We start from the raw sequence: 17,083 nt of genomic DNA, 5'->3' as shown, positions 1-17,083 counted from the left end.
AAGCGTCTGAGTTGTGGGGCCCCTGGTCCCCTCAGGAGTACATATTGTGACCTGCAGGTCAAGTAATCATTTGTCTAAGAGACGAGTGCAAGCTCCATGTGCATAGTCCTCATCTTCTCACCAAGTAGCTCCAGCTGGATCGTGTTGAAGGTACTCAAGATTTCAAGTGACACCAGAAGCTGAGGATTTTACATTCAAAATGTAAAACTGCTCTAAAAAACAAGTGAAATTGATCTAATCAGTCAACTGTGTCTTAAAAGACAAGTGAGAGACATTTTTTGTACTGTCTGTCGAAGGTGATCTCACTGTGCGTTTGTCCTGCAGGACACCATCACAGAGGAGGTGGTGGAGCTGCTTGCCCCATACTTGGACATGGAGGACTACAACCTGGAGTCAGCCAAGAGGATCTGTGGCAATGTGGCCGGGCTTTGCTCCTGGACTGAGGCCATGGTCGACTTCTTTAGCATCAACAAGGAGGTCCTGCCTCTGAAGGTACTGGCCGAGGAGACCTATGTTTATTAAGACTCTGTAGTTAAGGAACAGTAAATGTTATCACAGGACAGAGCATGATTTTAGTGTTTTCTGATTAACTTTGCCGCCTCATTCCACAGGGATTCTTTAATTCTGGGATCTGTCTCTTCTCAGGCTAACCTGGCCCTGCAGGAGGCTCGTCTGGTGGTTGCTCAGGCTGAGCTCGCCAAAGCTCAGGAGCAGCTGGACGCGAAACAGCGAGAGCTTGACGCCGTTCAGGTAAAACCTGTAATGTTTTCATTTCACCATCAATGACAATGTTTGATCTTGATAATGTTTAAAAGTAGATATGTTAAACCTATAAATAAGTGAAGTGTCCGGGACTTTAGGCACTTTACGACACTGCTATGAAGGAGAAGCAGGACCTGGAGGATGACGCCCAGGCCTGTCGTAGGAAGATGGCCAATGCTACAGCTCTGATCGACGGGCTGGGAGGAGAGAAGGTTGGCTTTTATCCTGTCATAAATCTATCTTTTTCCATCCATCCAACATCCCTGCATCTTTGTCCCGGTCTCATTGTCTTTCAGGTTCGTTGGACCAACAGCAGTGCTGGATTTCAGACTCAGATCAAACACCTGGTTGGGGACGTCCTCCTGGCCACAGGCTTCCTGTCCTATGCAGGTCCCTTCAACCAGGAGTACCGCAGCCTGCTGCTGGATCTGTGGAAAAAAGGGATGGAGGAGAAGCGGATCCCCTTCAGTCCTGTAAGATTCACTGAGGCTGCAGCTTCTTAAGATTCATTGTACAAACAATGTCTCTGTGAAACGGAAGTAAAATGGCAACAAGCGTATTTCCTGTCGTATTGTAAAAACACTGTTATGACATTGTGAGGTCGTGGGAACTCTTGTGACCCCAGACTTTCTGCTGCTCTGCAGGATTTGAATGTGATTGGTCTGCTTGTGGACAATGCTACAGTCAGCGAGTGGAACCTGCAGGGTTTGCCCAGTGATGACCTGTCCATCCAGAACGGTATTGTGGTGACGAAGGCCTCCCGCTACCCGCTGCTGATCGACCCCCAGGGCCAAGGCAAGTCCTGGATCCGTAACAGAGAGAAAGACCAGCAGCTGCAGGTGAGAACAGAAAAAGAGACAGAACCTAAATTAGAAAACTTTATGATTCCAAACAAGGTCACGGGATTCTCTTGACTCTTGGTTGTCCTCCTCTGTTTCATAGGTGACGTCTTTGAATCATAAATATTTCCGTTCCCACCTGGAGGACAGCCTTTCTCTGGGGCGCCCCCTTCTGTTGGAGGATGTAGGGGAAGAACTGGACCCCGCCCTGGACAACATACTGGACAAGAACTACATCAAGTCTGGCTCCACTTATAAAGTAAGTCACTGCCAGCAGTTCTACTTCATTTTTTTCTACTAGAATAAAAACTCATTTCACAATACAAAATATTCCAAAGACTCCACACACATTAGCAGTCTGTCCATCCTCCTTCTCCAGGTGAAGGTAGGAGATAAGGAGGTGGATGTGATGAAGGGCTTCACCCTCTACATCACCACAAAGCTAGCCAACCCAGCATACAGCCCTGAGGTCAGCGCCAGGACGGCCGTGGTCGACTTCACGGTCACGCAGCGAGGCCTGGAGGACCAGCTGCTGGGACGAGTTATCTTGCTGGAAAAACAGGTCCAAACACTTGACAAATGACTAGCTACTCAATTAGTCATTGAAATTGGAGAATTTCTTCCAACAAGTAAAGTTTCAGTCACTTCAAACACTTGATAAAACACTAGAGGCAAATTGTTTAATTGTTTAAGCCATATGTAATATTAAGACAAATCCCAGTAATTTAAACATATACATAATCAGAGCTTGTTCACCCCATGGGTCTGACCAGGAGCTGGAGGCCGAGCGAGTGAAGCTCCTGGAGGAGGTGACCTCCAACAAGAGGAAGATGCAGGACCTGGAGGACAGTCTGCTCTTCAGGCTGACCAGCACACAGGGGTCTCTTGTGGAGGACCAGTCTCTAATCGAAGTGCTGAGGGTCACCAAGACCACTGCTCAGGAGGTTCTTCTCTTTCCTTTGTCCTCCATATTTATCTTTTTGGAAATCAAATGAAATGACACAGAATAAAAGATGGAGAATAATGTCTCTTGTTGTCTTGTCTCCCAGGTGAGTGAGAAGTTGTCTGTTGCAGCAGAGACCGAGGTGAAGATCAACCACGCCAGGGAGGAGTACCGTCCAGTGGCCACCAGAGGGAGCATCCTCTACTTCCTGATTGTGGAAATGTCATTGGTGAATGTCATGTATCAGACATCGCTGCGACAGTTCCTGGGCCTATTCGACTTGTCAATGCAGAACTCGGCCAAGTCACAGCTCACCTCCAAACGCATCAGCAACATCATCAGCTTCCTCACATTCCAGGTGTTCATCAGTAGAAAGGAGTTCATAGGAGTCCAAACCAAAGCTACAATCCTACGTCTGTCATAAAATGCTTTTATTTATTCAGGTGATTCTGAGCTGATGTGTGTTCAGTCCATTTTCTTTTAGGTTAATTTTTTACGCCTTTGTCTCCCTGTCAGGTTTACGGTTACACAGCCAGAGGTCTGTATGAGGAACACAAACTGCTATTCACTCTGCTGTTGGCTCTGAAGATCGACCTGCAGGCCCGACACATCTCTCACCCTGAGGTGCTCACCTTCATCAAAGGTAACGCACTTTGCCTCCTCTTCCTCTCTTCATCCTCTTCTTCACTAAGACATTCTGACAGTAGAGGGTGCTTGTCTGTACAGGCGGCGCCTCTCTAGATCTGAACTCTGTAGAATCCAAACCACGGCGCTGGATCCTGGATCAGACCTGGCTCAACCTAGTGCAGCTGTCAAACATTCCTCCCTTCACCCAGATCCTGAGCCAGGTAGAACCCAAACAAACAGATGTTACATCCAGTGTAGAGCTGAAACATGTAGACCTACAGCAGCTGTGTTTTGACGTGTTCAGGTGGGCCAGAACGAGCGGGCCTGGAGAACCTGGTTTGACCATCCAGCACCAGAGGACGCCCCGCTGCCTGATGGGTATGAGGAGAAGCTGAACACCTTCCGGAAGCTTCTGCTCATCCGGAGCTGGTGTCCGGACAGAACCATCGCTCAGGTCTTACTGACTGCGCTTCCTCAACAACACCAGGCTGAATGTCAAGAATGTTTTGTGCCAGTGTTTATAATTATTTACAGGAAAAGAGTGAAGTGGTAACAGTCTGTGTGATGTGTGTTGGACAGGCACGGCGCTACATCGCAGAGTCTCTGGGTCAACAATACGCTGAAGGTTTGGTTCTGGACCTGGATGCCATGTGGGCTGAGAGCGACAACAGGACACCGATGGTGTGTCTGCTGTCGATGGGCTCCGACCCTACTGAGAACATAGAAAGACTGGCCAAAAATAAGGTGAGTAAACTGTTGAGAAATAAAGAATAATGCAGAAAGTATGTCAGTGGTTTAACAGAAATAAAGACTATAGGAAGATGAATGTTGGTGAGATGAAATGTGTAGCAACTGATTCATCTAAAAAGTAAATTAAACTTGACGGGTTCTAAGAGTTCTGTTCTCTATCTGCAGGGGGCAGCGTGCCGTCCCATCTCAATGGGGCAGGGCCAGGAAGTTCACGCTCGCAGGCTATTGGCCAACAGCATGACGGACGGAGGCTGGCTCCTCCTCCAGAACTGCCACCTGGGACTGGACTTCTTGGATGAGCTGCTGGAGACGGTCACTGCGGCAACGTCAGAGAGTGTGCACAAAGGGTTCAGGGTTTGGTTGACGACAGATGTGCACCCGAGGTACATGATCAGACAGGATTTGATCGTTAGAGCCTAAAAATTTAGCGTTCATCCAGAGGCTGATACCAGAGGAAGAGTCAACACTATTATTCCCAATTCACACCCGAGTGCTTCTGTACCAGGATGTGATGAAGCAAGTTTTGATGATGAGTTAAATGACGGCATGTTACTGGACATCAATCTACATCCATAGTTTGTGTGTGTTTGTGTACAGATTCCCCATCACCTTTCTACAGTCCTCCATCAAGTTTGCCAATGAGCCTCCTCTTGGTGAGACACTGTTTCTTTTTAGTATCACATTCTTCATGTTCATGTTCATTTCCTCCATCTGCTTATTAGATTTATTTTGTGTTGTAATACAGTCAAGGCCAAAAATAACGACACCCTGGCAGTTCTGTCAGAAAATTGTTCCAATTGCAAATGTTGTGGTATTCACGTACTTATTGTGTTTGTTTGCACTGGAACAACACAAAAAAACAGAGAAGAAAAGTCAAACTTGATAAAAATTCACACAGAACTCCAAAATGGACTGGACATAACTATGGCACCTTGTCAGAATTTTAAGAAAGAATTGCTTTTCAAGGATGTGATGCTCCTGTACTTTGTATTTAGACACCTGTGGCAAGTATAAGGTGTGTGCAATATAGTAATCACACTTTCAACTAGTTAAAATGGAGAAAAGTTGACTCAACCTTTGTGTCGTGTGTCTCACTGAGCATGGAGAAAAGAAAGAAGTGTAAAGTGACGTCTGTGGATTTGAGAGAAAGAATTGTGGAAAATCTATCTGTCACCATCTGAATGAAAATATATTTTTGGCCATGAGTGTAGGCTTCCATTCATAGGATCTTTTTAACAAGAACCATTTCTCTTTCTCACTTTTCATCTTTCATTCTTTTGTTCCTTTGCTTCACTTTCATATTCCTGTGAATCTGTCTTCATCAGGGATGAAGGCTGGTCTGAAGAGGACCTTTAATGCTGTCACTCAGGATCAGTTGGAGATCAGTAACCTGCCTCAGTGGAAACCTCTGCTGTACGCTGTGGCCTTTCTTCATACCACTGTTCAGGTGTCTGCTCTGTTCTATATGCAAGAAAGAAGCAAATAACATTAATTTGACCTGAACAAATCCAAGTATTGACTAGAACCAGTTTAAGGTTTCTGTTTTTCACAACAATGGGGTTCTGTCAGTGTAGGAGTGTATTTTCTTTATTCTTTTCCCTCATCCTCCCTTTAGGAGCGTCGTAAGTTCGGGCCTCTCGGCTGGAACATCCCGTACGAGTTCAACCAGGCAGATTTTACCTCCAGCATACAGTTTGTCCAGAACCACTTGGACAACCTGGATTCAAAGCGAGGAGTGAACTGGAACTGCCTGCGCTACATGCTTGGTCAGACCTCTTAATCTGCTCCTGTTAACAGAGACCTGCAAAGAAATTTTGAAATGCTTCCACGTGACTGTTTCCTCATGTCCAAACTCAGGTGAGGTCCAGTATGGTGGCCGAGTGACCGATGACCTGGACAAACATCTCCTCAACACCTTCACTCGTGTCTGGTTCAGCGAGAACACCTTCACTGAAAAGTTCTCCTTCTATAAGGGCTACACCATTCCCAGCAAGTCCAAGACTGTTCAGGACATCCTGCAGCACATTGAGGCCCTGCCACTGGTCGACTCACCTGAGGTCAGAGTGCAGTCTGAAACTCACATGTACCTGTTGTCAGGTTAAAGGAGCACACAAGAAGTAACAGTCCAGTTTGTCTTCCTTATGCAGGTGTTTGGTCTTCACTCCAACGCTGACATCACCTACCAGACCAACCTTGCCAATGAGACGCTCAGCACAATTATCAACATCCAGCCAAAGGACAGCGGGGGTGGTGCTGGAGAGACTAGAGAGGCCAGCGTACAGAGACTAGCCAGTGAGATGCTGGAAAAGCTACCACCTGATTATGTGCCACATGAGGTGTGTTTTGAGTGCTGAATGGTGGCCATCCAGAGCTGGATTGGTAATTTACTCTCTGGAGAACAGTCAGTGAGACCTAGATGGTTGGCTTAGCTAAGCATACATACTGAAAACAGCTAGACTGGTCCTGGTCCAAAGACAAGCGCCAAGGGACCAAATACCACAGCGAAATCTGGCTTCTGATTTGACTTTTACTTTTACTTTCATGAAGCAATACAGAAACTTATTATAGTACATAAAAACACCAGTAACTCAGTAATATTGTTTATATGTGTGCAGTAACTCTGTGTTTTGAAGGTCAAAAGTCAACTGCAGAAGATGGGTCCTCTTCAGCCAATGAACATTTTCTTGCGACAAGAAGTAGATCGCATGCAGCGAGTCATCGGCATCGTACGGACAACGCTCACCGACCTAAAGCTAGCCATCGACGGTCAGTCACAGCAGTACACACAGATTTTCAACAATTACGCTGTTCATTTGACGTAACATCTCCCCTGCTACAGGCACCATCATCATGTCAGAAGACCTGCGCGATGCTCTCGACTGCATGTTTGACGCTCGGATCCCTCGGCTGTGGCTGCGGCTGAGCTGGGCGTCGGCCACGCTGGGCTTCTGGTTCAGTGAGCTGCTGGAGAGGAACCAGCAGCTGAGCGGCTGGATCAGCACCGGACGCCCAAACCAGTTCTGGCTCACTGGTTTCTTCAACCCGCAGGTTGGTTCAGTCAGGACAGTGAATCAGTTAAGTTATTTATTAATTCATATGGCACTTTGAAAACAAAGTCCTGTTAAGCAAAGTACTTTATACACATGAAAAATAAGATCACAAATAAAATAAAATGAAGAGTGGAAAACTAGAATTATTACAGGAAAATTAAACTGGACATAAAACCATAATGAATGTATGTAAATGTATTCGACTCCATTATTTAGGGTTTTCTCACTGCCATGCGTCAGGAGACAACACGCTCTAACCTGTCCAGGGGCTGGGCCCTAGATACAGTCATCCTTAGCAACGATGTTACCAAGATGATGAGGGAGGACGTGTGTGCTCCGCCCCCAGATGATGTGGGCGGGGTCTACATTTATGGCCTGTTCCTGGATGGGGCGGGATGGGACCGACGTGGGGCCAAACTCACAGAGCCCCTGCCCAAGGTTAGTGTGTGTCCCTGTATGTGAGTTGTTTAATTAATAATGAAATATAAAAAATACATTTTTAATTGTAAAATGTTACATTTTATTTACAATATGAATAAAAAAATGATTAAAAATGTATAATAAATGAAATACAATTTCCTCTCAGATCCTCTTCACCCCTCTTCCTGTGGTCCACGTCTACGCCATCAGCTCGGCCGTTACGGCTGAGAGTAAACGGCAGCCGGGTGGAGGGGCAGTTAACCTGTACTTGTGTCCGGTCTATAAGAAACCACGACGGACCGACCTGAACTTCATCTTCTCCCTGCAGCTGAGGACCACGCAGCCAGCTGATCACTGGACCCTGAGAGGAGCTGCTCTGCTCTGTGACTGCAAATGATCGTCTGACTGTGAGTGACGAGATGATTGTTCTGCAGCTGAGACGATGACGCTTAACCCTTTAAATAGCAGTTAGAAAATGAAACGCATTAACTACAGTCTTTGAGGAGGAACTTTAATAATCTGAGGTCTGAGGCGAGATTGTGGCCCTAACAACACCCACTGTGTGAGGCATCTGATTTTTGACATATTTAACTCATTTGTTTTCTGCATGTTCTTATTATCCACGCTGTCTTTTTATTAGTTTATTTTATGGTCTGCTGCTGTTTGTTCTGACTTCGAATCATATCAATCGTCACTTGATCATATTTTGCTTGTTTGCGTGATGCCAGACAATTTTTGACATTGTAATTCTCTGACAACAGGTAGGTGGTATCTTGGATGTCTTTTTCCATCTTTGTTTCTTTGTGGATGAATGACTTTTCCAAAAAAAAACCTCTGTATCAGCTGATTCATAATGTGGGAAGCATGTTTGAGTTCATTTAGAACGAAACAGATGTTTGTTGATGCTGTTTAAAAAACATAATTAAGGATTTTACCATATGTTGAATGATTTGTTCTTTGGAGTAATAGAAAAACTCAGTATCAGTTGAGATTTAAAAGAAAAGCACAAAAAAAGTCAACTGAAACAAACAACAAGAGCTGAATCAGATCTCTACTACTGTTTGTATCAAGTTTCATTTGTTCACATGTAGTTTTAACACATTCTCCTATAATGTTGGAATAAAAATAAAAACCTGGTTTCACACACTAATTAATAAAGAGCAGGTTTCACTGTGGCTACAGAAATGATTCAGTAAACCTTTATTTTCTCAACATGACAAACACAAGCCTGCTTTAATGTGATCGCACCAACACCTACAGCCATGCAGCCACTCACTAACAGATGCTAAAATACTGAGAAAAATGTCACTGCGTTCTGAAGGAAAAAAAACTTAATATTCAGCTCGTCGGCTGTTGGTGCAGTTTGCTCAGTGTAAAATACAAAACCAGCTTTTGTTCTACAAGCAGGAAATGTTTAGACTATGATCTCTCTCCCCACGTTGTACTTCCTGGATAATTATGGTTATTAGTGTGATATAAGGCTGCTAAAGAAATGATATAATGTGGTTTTTACTAGCCTCTGTTATTATCCAGATTATCTTACACATTTTTAATCTGCTTTTTGTTGATAGAACTGTAAAAGTCCAATGGATCTTCTGTATTTTTAGTGACGAAGACACAGCCCAGGACCTTTTGCCACTGGTCAGTGTGTTAACATGGTACAAGGGACAGTCGCTCGCTCTGTTTGTTCTGTCTGAACCCAAATTTATCTTTATCCACTTTATTCAAGAAAACCCCCAGTTACATCACAGAGACTTTAACCTTTGACCTGTAATCATGTTACCTGCACTGAGTGTAACATTCTTCACCTCTTCATCACTTCATCACGTCCTCCACAAACTTCACAGACTACTGAACCTTGGTAATGTACATTTCAGTTTCATCGACATGCAAAAACAAGTGAACATCAGTGGTGGGGTGATGTGAAAAGTTTTCTGGACAAGTTCTGAACTCTGAGCACTTTTTTCAAAGTCGGTGTTTATTGAACACAAAACAAACCCCACACTGTATGTGCTGCTTTGAAAAGAAATGCGCGTCTGCTTGTTTGGTTGTCGTCTTGATGTTCAGTCAGATTTGGCTTCTGTGACCAGTCTTTTCTTTCTTCACTTCCTTCAGAAACATTCAAACAAATGTTAATCTTCATCGTTGGCACGTTCGAGGCACCGCTCGACCACAAAACTTCCCTTTCTCTCTTTACTCGCTCTCTGTGGTCTCAGTAGTCCGAATAAAATGGCCCAGATCTCATTCCTGTTTCACTGGTTATGATAACTGCTTCATGTCGTACATCGGCACCTCTGACTCCTCCACCTTGCCCTCATCTGCAGCTGCCTTGGCAGCGTCTGGGGTGCCCTTGCGGCCTTTGGGAGGAGGGATGGGGACGGCTCCATCCGTGCCACCCTCGGCTCCTTCCTGGCCCTCTGCTACAGTCCTCTCCTTTTTCAGGTTGAGCTTGGCTGGGACACTCTTGGTGATGGTGTCCTTCAGCCTTTCCCCCGACTGCTTCAGCCTTTCGCCAGATTGACGAATCTTTTCGCGTCTCTCAGTCGACACGATGCGCTCACCGAGCTTGTTGACCTTGGTGCCCAGGTTCTCGCGGGTCTTGCTCATGTTCTCCTTAGAGAAAGTGGCTTTGAAGCTCTCGATGCGAGTCAGGCCTGTCTTCTTCATGCGGCCGGCCACCGATGAGTCTGCCTCCTCCACCACCATGTACTCCTCATCTGACTCTGGAGGGAGCTCGAACTTGTCTGCTTCCACCTCGGCTCTGCCACCAATGCTACTGCTGGCCCCCACTGGTTCACTGCCTGGTGTGACAGACTTCACCTCCTGATCGCCCTGATAGAGAGAAGCACGGAACAGTGTGTAAACAGGGAAGGATGCGTAATTACATTACAATAAGCAGACTTTGTACTAAGGAACATAACATTCCATGTATTATATGTAAGTGTCTTTGTTTTTCAGTGTATTCATATGGACAGAGTTCAGTTGTTGATGAAAGGTTTAAATCGGTCTCTCGTCAAACTGTGTCATGTAGATTTCAGCTGTGAGCGTGCAGGCCATAACCCGGCCTCCATAAATAAACTGCAGCACCTGTTTCTGCAGCTCAATGCTCTGCTGCAGAAAACTAAACATATCAGGGAGCAGCAGTGTCAGAGCAAAGCTGACCTGCTGTCAGCCTCAGGCCGTGTCACGGCGAGCATCAGTCCTGAAGTCAAAGACTGGGTCACACTGATCATGAAATGGAGCAAAAATGTTGAGACTAAAACTGCAAAGTGACCCAGCTTCCTGCAGACGTAAATAACTTGGGGAAAGTCTGATTCATGATGAGTGATACACATTTATACTGGGTGCTAACCAGGTATTAGGAGAAGGGCAAGAAAAATCATTCAACAGTCAGAGGGTGCAGTGAATTTGATATTGTTAAGGATGATCAGACAGTTTTCTACATTTCCATCTATAGGGAAATGTGAGTTGAGTACATGAACTAAACTAAATGTCTATCTGAGCCCTTATTGAATCCAATCAGAAGCCCGTGAAGGCCCCTAGACACCAGTTTGTACAATAGCTAAGCTGGAAACCCAGACACACAAATTATAGAAAACTAAACACAAATAAAATTAAGATGATGTGATCTGAGGAATTTGACACATTCAGATCTACTTGTCCTCAGTGTGCTAACGTCAGGAGCTTTAGTTACGTGCATCATAGGCTGACATTTCCAAAGCTTTGACTGAATGCATATCAGTCATTACTGAGCTACAACCTAGCAGCTCCTCTAAAGCTCATTCTTTAACACACATTGTATTGTTAGGGCTGCTTTTGTTCAGATGGTGCAGACACTTCCAGACGTCCAGTTGTCAGAGTGAGGTTGCCAAGTTCCAAAATTGCTAACATTTTCTGGCAACTTCCACCACAGTTGGAGATGCTGCACAGGACTACAGAGGTAAAGACATTAGCTAGCTTTGCAGCTAAATCTGTAGAACTTTTTCTTTTAATTTTTAATTTCAGCAAAAACATTTTGTACAATTTGCAATGTTTTTTTATGTATTCAGTCTTTGCACTGAGGATTTTGTTATTTTAGATGCACAGATTGAAAACAAGTGAACAGAAAGCTGCCTGTTTAATCCCATAACTAACACTGCTATATTGCAGGTTTGGTAGCTGTATTTTTGTACATTGGACAGACGGCTGTTCTCTGCTTCCAGTCTTTTCTGATCTAGCTTTAGTCTGTATTTTACTATTACAACTCAAAAATGTTCAGAGTTTTGTAACCGTTACATTTTAAAATTGTATATTTTATGAACAAACATTATACGGCAGAACACAAGAAATTAAGATGAAGCTTTCTGCTTCGAGTAAACTACTGGTAGTTTGGTCAGAGAGAGTCAAAGATGAAATCCTTCTCGACCTGCTGATGTTACAGTTAGGTTCAAAATCTCACACTTTCTGCTCTAGCTGACTCTGGAAGATTTCCTCCCTCTGTTTAACTAAACCCCAGTGTCAGAGCAAATGAAGCTGCGAGTGAAGCTTGTGATTCATAACCTTCGACCTGGAGATCATCTGGAGTAATGCACAGAGGGAGTGAGCAGGCAACTATATTAGGAGATGGTGGAGGTTCCGACTCAGAATAACTTGGTCTGTCAGCGGTCGGTTGGCACAGCCCATGTACAGAAACCACACAGCAGCTTTGCTAAGTGAACATTTGTTTTATTAGTGAGGTAAAAGAAGAATTCTCAGCCTTTCTGCACAATGCAGCCTGACATCCAGCAGCTGCAGCCAGCCAATCACATCCTGAGCTTTGATCCCTAGCTGACTTCACCTACAGTACAGCAACCTGACACCACCTTACAGAGTCCAGATTACAGTACCAGAATGATGCCACCATAGCTGTTCCTGCATTAGGTCCAAGTCATAAAGCTGATGAAAATGTGAAGTTGTTAATGTTAATGCTCCAATATGTAGCTTGTTGTCACAGTAAAATGTGCACAGTAAGTGCACACAGTATTTAGTGCACGCAGTATTTAGTGCACGCAGTATTTAATTATATTTAGTGTTTTCAGAGTCACAAATAGTTGTTGGTCTTTAGCACAATACTTTAGCACACAGGCTTTGATGAAATTTGGTTTTGTGAGAAGTCTGACCTTAAATTATGTACAGCAATCAATTGTATCTTTAATTAATTAAATGGATGAGTATTGTGTAAGAACCAAATTCTAACCAAATGTAAAAGCTTTACAACAACTCCAAGATGGAATAATCAAAGACAAATAGAGAGCAGGAAACCTAGAGCCGAAGTCAGTATTTCTACCTAAACTAGATTCTAGCTGCATCTTGCCAGAATAAGAGAATTTTGTCTTTGTAAGTAGGTTCTGTGTAACACCCTAATAATTATTTCCAAATTGTTAAAGTAAAGGCGTCTCTAGGAGCCTCATATCTTCAGTTTAACCTTTCAGCATGCTGAAGTTTATCCAGGGCAAAAATAACCAGGTCGCCATTGCACTGGCAGCTGTTGACTGTGAAGGCCAACCAAGTAAAATGAAGCCTGGTGTGTGCGTGTATGTGCTGCTATTTCAACCCTTACAACAAACGGAGACGGGTGGTGAATCAAAACAGATAAAAAATTGTTAATGGTCAGTGGTCACAAGTGTTGGCTCTCATTATGGAGCACAAACACAAGTAAAGAATATCTATAACATCAGTGGTCTGAATCTTAAGTGGAATTGGATGTTGACTGATTGACCTTAAACCAGCCACATCAACCTTTGCATTTAGTAATTTGAAAGAAAGTTTTATCCAATGCCACCAAATCCATTATCCATCAACACCAACCTAACTATTCTAGTACTGTATGTCCAGTGTGGGTCTGTTTAGTTGTTTGCAACATAGTTGGACTGACTCCAAATTACATTCAGTCTAATCAAGACTGCTCTGGCTGACTGGATTTGGTTTTAGCAAATTAGGCAAGTTTGTCCTTGGTCCCATTTAGGTCAGGGATCTTTTTATGGAGAAGGAATTATAGCATGTTGTGTTCGGGTAGGTTTTCCGTTAAATATACTTGTGATAAGGCTCAACATTTCAAACCTGTACCTGTTTCAGATGACCTATAATGAAGTAGCACACCTGCCTACCTTAGTGGAATCCTGGCTCACACTACAGAGAGAATTTTAGCCATGTAGCTGCAGGTTTGCCAGCTGCTCTGGACACTATCTAAAAGAATATCTGCCCTCTTACAAAGTGCCTTAGTAGTCACTTTTGGAAGTTAGACCGCAACAGGCCAGTCCCCCAGATTAACAACTTCTGAAGCATCAAAACAAAAACCACTACACTTTTCCCTTTGCAGCAGAGGAACTAAACATAGATCAGTCTTACCTGATAAATGACCACCCTGAACTTGTTCTTGGCCAGGAGATCTCCTTGGGTTGCTTCTACTTTCTTCACCCTAATGTTCTGGTTTTCCACACGCACCCTGACATCCTTGATGTGGCGGCTGACCTTGCGAGTCTTCTCCAGCAGCCGATCAACAGTGGTGCTAGTGGCTGTGTGGTCGCTGGTCAGCTTGACAATGTCGGCCTGGATTGTCTTCACTGTGTTCTCCAGCTCCAGCTGACGCTCCTCCATACGCTGCTGTGTGGTCTGGACACTGTCCATGAGGCCCGCCACACGCTCCAGCAACGCCATGATGCTCCCTGCATCATCTCCTCCACCGGTTGGCATGCCCGGTTTGTCTGTCATACTTGTTTGTCGCTTTTGTCAGTTGTTTCCCTGGTTTCTTGTTTGATCAACCAGTAAAACCCAGTGATCCTAATGCTGAGAAGGGACCAAGAAGGAGGATGAAAATGAGGGACAAGCCCAGACAAGATAAGTTACAACTTAACCTAGAGTCTTTGAAGTAAAAGTGAATATCAAATGCACAAAAATGAGAATGATGAAGATTGAGTCATCAGGGATCCAAAGCAAGAAAATGAGTAAAATGATGAAGGGAAATCTCTTCTGGAAGGAGAAGCAGAGAAATGTGGACTGGAGGACTGGTTCAAACCTCAACTGGACGCTGACCCTGAAACTGGTCAGATCAACTGATAGACTCCACCCTGCTTAGAGAGGGAGGGGCAGTGGACAGGAGTTAAGTGGACTGATGAAAGGAAATAAGGGGGAATGGTAAAACTAAAAAGAGAGGAGGCAAAATGTAGGAAGAAATTTCAGTCAGTTTTACCAGTATTTATTTATCAAAGCATATGACCTACTGTGAAGTTACATATACAAATGGACATCTGTCTTAGTCCTAAAACTTAAGCCCTATTGCATTGCTGAAGGTGTTGAGAATCACTGAACTACTTCCAAACTTACCATGAAAGTGAGAATTTTAAAATGAAAATGGATATTGTGTAAATGAACACAGTAAAGATGTAAGAGATAAAAAAATAACATGGATCATTTCTTCTCTCTGTTCTCTGGGCTAAAAATACACTGAGGGTAAAGTTACCCCCTGTGCCTGTTTGGGAAATGAGCGAATGAAAAGGAATGGAAACCCCCTCCTGCCCATTCCTCCATCATCCATCCATCAACTGTCACCTTTTCACTTGTTCTGTCTTAATCCCTCCCTCCAGGTTTAGACCTGTGTGACATCCCCAGGCCTCAAAATGAACAGCTAAGTTTCCAAATAGCTTTCCCAGTGCTAACACGAATAACTGCAGTGATTCAGTATTGGAAAAGTAATTCGACCCACAACTCAGTTCATTGCCTGAGTGGCTCCCGTGTGGACACAAAGCACCAGAGCTGATTTCAGTTTTAAAACAGATTAATTAAAATAAATTCCTAACTGCTACAGAGCAGTTTGGGCTTTTTAAATCATTTCATCTAGTGGCCTTTATAAGAATTGCAGATAAAGACACATTATTGCTATGCTATATGTTGATCACTCTAAGTGGCCAACCAACCAACCAACCACAGGGTCAGAGGTTCACGCCTTGCTCCTCCCGACCACATGCAGAAATGTCCATGGGCAAGACACTGAACCCCCACAGCCCATCCCCAGCTGCACAGTGCTGGTCCCAAGCCCGGTAGAAATTGGATAGGGTGGCTTCAGCAAGGGCATCTGCCATAAAAAGTGTGCCAAATCAACATGTGGACAAATGATTTGACCCTGAACTCACAGGATAAACCAAAAGGACAAAAAAAAAAAGTTGATCAATCTAAATGTGTTGACTGCTACTCGTGCAGGGGTGAAGTGCTAAAGCACAGAAGGAATCAAATGATAGGGGAGGGGGACTCCCCACCGTCTAAAAACCCTCCGCCAGCTGCTGCCTATAATTATCCTGCCGTCAATGCTTTATTTATCTCCATTTCCCTGTAGAAGACACAGATGCTTCAGCAGCCACCAAGAGCTTTAGTTTTCACTCATTCAGTCTTGGTGGTTGAAGCTTTCAGGTTGACATGTTTAACACACTAGCAATTTCATGAAGCAAGAGTGAGAAAGTTTTATTTGATTGGCACCGTTCCAAATTCCAGTGTGAGGACCATGTGTAGCCTGATACTTAATATACAATGGATGTGACTTATTGTATGGTGTCCACAGTGTGCGCTCAAATTTTATTGTATGTGGTATGAAGGAAAGAAAAAGCAGGGTCCTTAATCCCAACTAATCAGGAATTTCAATCTCTTCCTGTTGGTTTTAATGCCACACACAGGGATGTGATCCCTCAACTGGATGTCTGGGATAGTTCTGGAGCAGTTCTAAAGATGACCAATATTTATAGGAAATGGGTCAAAGCTTTGTTGAACTCGGTGACCCTCAGTGGGTGGCAGACTTCCTCAGCACTATTCAGTGGAGACTAAACTTGCTTAAAGTTCTTGACACTGTCCTGGGAATGGCAGGCGCTGTCGTTGACACTCACCTTTGAGTTGTCGACCTGCCTGCCATTCCTGGGTGTCATTAGGGTCTCCTGAGTCTGCGAAACTGCCTCGGCAGTGATGAAAGAACTGCATTATAGGTTTTGTATTTTAGGTTAAATAGGCCTCAACTCTATTAAGACGATCTTTTCCAGATGCCAAAGGTCATCTTGACTCTTTTCAAACCTTCACTCTTTCATGTCCTAGATGTGGACATGCTGTCTTCAAGACATGCTTATCATTAAGATGCAGATGGACTTCTGAGTTTTGTCCTGACGAGCTAGTTCTTCTATTTTGGGTCATGCATTTTAACATTGGCTGTTTTGTCTTCTGTGTACAGTACTTAGTGCAGTAATCCCTGCTCTGAACTGCATATGTTACATCGCTCTACTTATATTCAGGTGTTTTGTCCTTGGGGTGGACAGACTTGATTGTGCACTGAACAGCACATTTTAAATAACTATGACCTGGATCTCTACAGACACTCTCCAGCAGTGGCACCAGGCTGAGTCCAGTTGGCTTCACAAACACAGTGAGCCAACATTTATCTGATGACACAGAAGAAGACTAAACTGTCATGTCCACAATGTTCTTTAAATCCACCCGAACACAGCATCACTGTTCCCATCAGGAGTCATATTTACTGGTGAGTGATGAAATCATTTTACTTTCATTAAGTTACTGAGTAAAGTTAAAAGGCCCAAAGTCCCAGACTATAGCATTTCTAGCTCCACGTCCAGGGTTTTGGAACCAAAAAAGAAATATACTAACAATACAGACGAGAAGTCATGATTATTTACCAAGAGCTG

General features: G+C 44.0%; 2 protein-coding genes across 5 annotated transcripts in view; one reads left to right on the top strand and one right to left on the bottom strand.

The window, feature by feature from the left end:
* The window catches only part of dnah5l (dynein, axonemal, heavy chain 5 like), a 41,193-nt gene extending 32,614 nt beyond the window's left edge, over positions 1-8,579 (top strand). For 3 of the 4 annotated variants that reach the window (XM_067485464.1, XM_067485466.1, XM_067485468.1), the window contains 22 exons: positions 325-492; positions 646-750; positions 861-1,235; positions 1,407-1,601; positions 1,705-1,860; positions 1,981-2,163; positions 2,375-2,545; positions 2,651-2,902; positions 3,061-3,187; positions 3,271-3,392; positions 3,476-3,625; positions 3,751-3,915; positions 4,087-4,304; positions 4,519-4,574; positions 5,247-5,368; positions 5,537-5,687; positions 5,779-5,978; positions 6,069-6,257; positions 6,555-6,687; positions 6,761-6,969; positions 7,188-7,409; positions 7,558-8,579. In XM_067485464.1, coding sequence (XP_067341565.1) covers positions 325-492; positions 646-750; positions 861-1,235; positions 1,407-1,601; positions 1,705-1,860; positions 1,981-2,163; positions 2,375-2,545; positions 2,651-2,902; positions 3,061-3,187; positions 3,271-3,392; positions 3,476-3,625; positions 3,751-3,915; positions 4,087-4,304; positions 4,519-4,574; positions 5,247-5,368; positions 5,537-5,687; positions 5,779-5,978; positions 6,069-6,257; positions 6,555-6,687; positions 6,761-6,969; positions 7,188-7,409; positions 7,558-7,788 — 3,900 coding nt within the window. In that variant the 3' untranslated portion in view covers positions 7,789-8,579. The remainder of the gene's footprint in view (positions 1-324; positions 493-645; positions 751-860; positions 1,236-1,406; positions 1,602-1,704; positions 1,861-1,980; positions 2,164-2,374; positions 2,546-2,650; positions 2,903-3,060; positions 3,188-3,270; positions 3,393-3,475; positions 3,626-3,750; positions 3,916-4,086; positions 4,305-4,518; positions 4,575-5,246; positions 5,369-5,536; positions 5,688-5,778; positions 5,979-6,068; positions 6,258-6,554; positions 6,688-6,760; positions 6,970-7,187; positions 7,410-7,557) is intronic. The other variant, XM_067485465.1, reaches the window with a different exon arrangement.
* On the bottom strand, positions 8,569-14,434 carry cavin4b (caveolae associated protein 4b). The gene is made up of 2 exons (XM_067485620.1): positions 13,758-14,434; positions 8,569-10,223 (listed from the first exon to the last, which is right to left on the bottom strand). The coding sequence occupies exons 1-2, from the start codon at positions 14,118-14,120 to the stop codon at positions 9,651-9,653; spliced, it is 936 nt and encodes a 311-aa protein (XP_067341721.1). The 5' UTR covers positions 14,121-14,434; the 3' UTR covers positions 8,569-9,650.
* Positions 14,435-17,083: the final 2,649 nt, after the last annotated feature.

Source organism: Channa argus, chromosome 19 (genome assembly GCF_033026475.1).
Source record: "Channa argus isolate prfri chromosome 19, Channa argus male v1.0, whole genome shotgun sequence".
In the NCBI taxonomy this organism is placed as follows: Eukaryota; Metazoa; Chordata; class Actinopteri; order Anabantiformes; family Channidae; genus Channa; species Channa argus.
The sequence above is the reverse complement of the archived record's forward strand: the minus strand, read 5'-3'. Positions and strand labels throughout refer to the sequence as shown.